Source organism: Hydra vulgaris, chromosome 12 (genome assembly GCF_038396675.1).
Source record: "Hydra vulgaris chromosome 12, alternate assembly HydraT2T_AEP".
NCBI classification, from domain to species: Eukaryota; Metazoa; Cnidaria; class Hydrozoa; order Anthoathecata; family Hydridae; genus Hydra; species Hydra vulgaris.
In genome coordinates, this window is record NC_088931.1 from 3,362,501 (window position 1) to 3,367,500 (window position 5,000).

Below are 5,000 nucleotides of genomic sequence, written 5' to 3' on the forward strand. Positions count from 1 at the left end.
ATATATATATATATATATATATATATATATATATATATATATATAAAGATATATATATAAAGATCTATATATAAAGAAAGAGAGTGAGAGAAAGAGAGAGAAAGAATCTATATGAATGTATATTTTACAAAATTTTATTAAAAATTTATATTTTATTTGATATATCATATATCAACATCAACCCCTAAGCACTTGACTGCATAGCGGAATTAAGTCGACAATAGGCACTTAGTTAGGGTAAGTTAAAAAGGCATTTTTTTAAATCGAAGTTTGGCAGGTAGCAAGAAAATAAGTATTAACAGATGTAAGAATACATTAGAAAAAACACCAGTATTCCTTCTAAATAAAATTTGCTGGATGCTCACGTAACAAGGCAGTTTTTAACAATAAAAAAATTCATTATAAACAAAAAATCTATTCTAGCTGATTCTTGCTTTGAAATTACTTTATAAAATGAAATGAATGATTATTTATTTAGAAAGTACTTTTAGTTGACTAGTGCTAATTAAGTAAAATCTTATACACTCTGCAAACATTTAATAACAGGCGTTTAACAGATTAGTTGCAGCTTAAGTTAAATAAAAGATAAAAATACTAAATTTTTCTTTTAGGTAGGCTGAAACCAAAAAAAGATGTTATAACACCAAAACGTTTTGCTTTATATATTGAAAATGATGAAACTAGGGTAAACTTTAAAAACGGAATCAAAGGTAGTTTGTTCATTATTTTTTTTGTATATTAGGCATAAGTAACAACCACCTTGTGTCAATTTTTTTTTTCTAATCTGATGCTGACCTTAATCAGTCTAAGGTCGACAATAAATTGCCGATCTCGTTTTTTCTAATTCCAAGGGTTGTATATATATATATATATATATATATATATATATATATATATATATATATATATATATATATATATATATATATATATATATATATATATATACATGTATAGGGTCATTCCATATGAAATCATCCAGACGATGACACCCTTATGTCTCAGAATTTGTTTAATTTTTACCTCACTTGCAGTCTATATTTAAAAGAATAACAACAGCGAAAATTTTAGCTAAAAATACATATGGGTTCCAGAGATATCGTCAGTTGAAATAATGCTGACTCATCATTTTAGTGATTATCTGAAGCGACTACAAAGCTGCATTGACATAAAGTATCTTCATAATGGCTTGGGGAAATTTCCTTAAGTTTTGTACCCCAATAGGTTTTCATTTGAGGAATCCAAAAATAGCACCCTCAAGACTTGATTGTTTCTAGAAATGCCTTATCTAATTTTATTCAAAAGCATTGGCTTTTAAATTAATGACTTTCGAAGTGAAACGAAGAATTTGGCCCAAAATCCCAAGTAAAAAGTTTAATTGTATATCATTATTTCATCTTTGGTCTACTGAAAAAAATTAGATTAATCATTTGTCTCTCTAATACTTGATTAAAATTTGCATTTAAAAATGGTATCTATTTGGAAAAATTTACATTTTGTAACAAAAGCGATTGAAATGTTTTTCAAAAGATTTATTTAAATAAAATACCAAATAGTGTTATTTAGTGACTATTTTAGGACATTTATATTTATATGCAAAGGGAGGGCCAGGGGGACTCTGACTAACTCTGCCCCCTTCCCCTACTCCGCCTAATCTCCCTAACTTTTTTTTTGAATTAATAATAATAAATTATTGAATTAAAAATTAATAGCATATATTTTTTTAGTTTAAGTTTGAGAAACAATTTATTTTTATTATTTCAAATTGGCGAATGCCTATATCGTATTATATCTAAAACAGGAAAAAGTTTAGTTTTGTTCTTTGTAAAGGTTATAATTTACTTGTTAGTATTTTCATAAAGAATATTATTTTGGCAGGTATTAGTATAAATAATAAATATATTCAATATGGAGAAATGTGACATATAATTCAAAGATCTTTCTAGTAAAAAACAAGAAGAAATAATATGGCAAGTAAATTTAAGGGAAAAATATTGTTCAATAAGAATTATTTGTTGTTATCATGAGCAGTTCTATGGGAAATATTTTGAAAGAAAAATCACAAAGTGTTGCAATATTTTTGGAACGCACAAGGAAAGTAAAACAATTGCTATAAAAGGTAATCTAACATTAATTATAGCAGAATTGAAATGAAAATTAAAAGAAATAGAATTTAATATTTATGACAATTTTTTTATTTTTAGTTATTTAAAAAACTTTTAACTAAATTTGTTTCTTAGGTAATATAAAGATTTCCCTAGACTTGGCAAAATTTTTGCAAGAAAATAATGTTAATGTAACTCCAGGTTGGAAATTCTGTTGTAATTGCTACAAAAAAGCAGTAGAAATTGACGAAGATTTAAATTCACGAGAATCAAAAAGCGAGAAAAAAATTAAGTTAGATACTACTATAGAATTGCTTGGAATTTCACCAGTCAAACTAAAAAGTCTTTCAAAATACAGCAAATTGCCTGCAGCAAAACAAAAATTTGAGAACACTATTGACAGAGTTGCAAAAATGGTCTCATTAGCATATAATATTAAAGAAACTTCTTTAACAACAGAAATAAAAAGCCCATTTTCAAACAACAACATTAACAATGACCATCATTCAGACATTTTAATGTATGAAATAAAAAAATTTCAGAGACTGACTTTTATCGCCATAAAGTGCAAATGTTAACACTCGCGCTAAAATCATGGAGACATACAAAGATATCAAGCTTTGAAGTGTCTGAGTATCTTGTTTGAATTGCAAGAAAAGTTAAAAATGAGCATGGAATTCTGTCATTGCCCGTAAAAAAACTGGAAACCCAGTTTCACTAGAAACAGTTAATTTAGTGATTAACTTTTATCAAAGTAATGAATTTTGAAGAATGATGCCAGGAAAAAAAGATTTCATAAGTGTTAAGAAAAACCAACATGTTCAAAAAAGATTATTGCTACTCAATCTTGATGAATTACATGTTTCATTTAAAAAAGACTACCCTAACATCAAAGTCAGTTTGTCAAATTTTTGAATGCTTAAATCTATATGGTGCAAAATGCGTCCGGTACTCACAATGTATGTGTATGTATACATCATCAAAATACAAAATTTCTCATTGATGCCATTAGGTGAATAAAAGTTGTAAAGATTTCATGGTATTGATTGTTTGTTCTCTTGAAAATGCAGAATGTATGTTGCATCGATGTAACCAATGCCCTAATATTGAAGCATTAAAAACTTTTTTAGTGCAAGAGTTTATGGACCATGAACTCAAAGAAGATCTAGCATTCAAGCTATGGCAGAGTACTGATCCTGCAACACTGTTATTACAGTCTTTGCATCTATATGAATTTAGTGATTTATTATGTGACAGCATTGACAACCTTACCACTCATTCATATATTGCAAAAACACAAAGAAGATACTTGAAAAACTGTAAAAAAAATTTTAACCAAATTGAATGCTTAATTTTAGAAGATTTTGCTGAAAATTAATATTATGTTGTTCAGGATGAGGTTCAAAGTTCACTGGACCAAAAGTCAACGTTCACTCTTTACAAATGTACTTTGTTTTATAGAGGAAAAACTTCTCAAATAAATCTTTTTGTTACCTTTCAGAAGATGTTGATCATGACACAGGATTTATTTACAAAACTCAGGAAGATATAACTAGATATATTAAAGAAAATTTACCTGATGCATCAAGTGTGAAATACTTTTCCGATGGTTGTGCAGCACAATTTAAAAATTAAAAAATTTTTTGTCATCACAGTAAAGACTTTGATTTAAGTGCTGAATGGGTAACAGGGGGATTTACAATGACCGGTAACAAATATTTTGTTACCAGTCATGGTAAATCCCCCTGTGATGGTATTAGTGGGACTGTTAAAAGAGTAGTATGTCAAGAAAGTCTAAAACAAATAACTACTGGGCAGATTTTAGATGTTAATTTAATGTATTTCTTTTGTAAAGCCAAGATGAATGGACATTATGAGGTAGACAGTGAGAATTATTTAAACTTCCCCTCATTTTCAGCCTTACATCCAAGGATTTGAAAATAAGAAAAAAAGAAAGACAAGTTCTAAATGCAAAACAGTTAAATAAGATTACAACAAATAATTTTAAATGTAGTTAATTTTTTTAATTATTTGTTTTAAATTATTTTCAATAGATAAAATCTACCAAACAGGAGTTCAATAAGAAAAAAGATATTTAGTTGGAAGAACAGTTCCTGGCACAAAGATGTATCATCACTTTATTCCAAGTGCTTCAAACACTATAAGTTTTAAAAAACAAGTATTGATAAAGTTTCTCAAACTTAAACTAAATATATATATATGTATATATATATATATATATATATATATATATATATATATATATATATATATATATATATATATATATATATATATATATATATATATATATATATAATATATATATATATGTTTTTAAATTATTCTTTAATAATTATTAATTCAATTTATGTAAAAAAATAAAATTAGGGAGATTGGGGGTGGGGGGGCAGAGTTAGTCAGAGTCCCCCTGGCCCTCCCTTGCCATATGAATATAAATGTTCTAAAATAGTCACTATATAACACTATTTGGTGTTTTATTTAAATAAATGTTTTAAAAAACATTTCAATTGCTTTTGTTACAAAATTTAATTTTTTCCAAATAGATACCATTTTTAAATTTTAATCAAGTATTAGATAGACAATTGATTAATCTAGTTTTTTTCAGTATACCTAAGATGAAATAATGATATACAATTAAACTTTTTACTCTTAATATTGGGCCACATTCTTTATTTTACCTCCAAAAATCATTAATTTACTAGTAAATAATTTTGAACAAAATTGGATAATGAGGCATTTCCTGAGACAATCAAGTTTTGAGGGTGCTATTTTTTGATTCCTCTAATAAAAATTGGGGTATCAAATTTTAAGAAATTTCCCCAAGCCATTATGAAGATACTATATGTCAATGTTGCTTTGTAGTCGCTTCAG

General features: G+C 26.7%; 1 protein-coding gene across 1 annotated transcript in view; it reads left to right on the plus strand.

The window, feature by feature from the left end:
• LOC136087780 (uncharacterized) overlaps positions 1-5,000 on the plus strand; it is a 143,454-nt gene that overhangs the window by 24,748 nt on the left and 113,706 nt on the right. Inside the window, exon 3 of the mRNA XM_065811257.1 lies at positions 612-710. Within this exon, the coding sequence (XP_065667329.1) occupies positions 612-710 (99 nt within the window). The remainder of the gene's footprint in view (positions 1-611; positions 711-5,000) is intronic.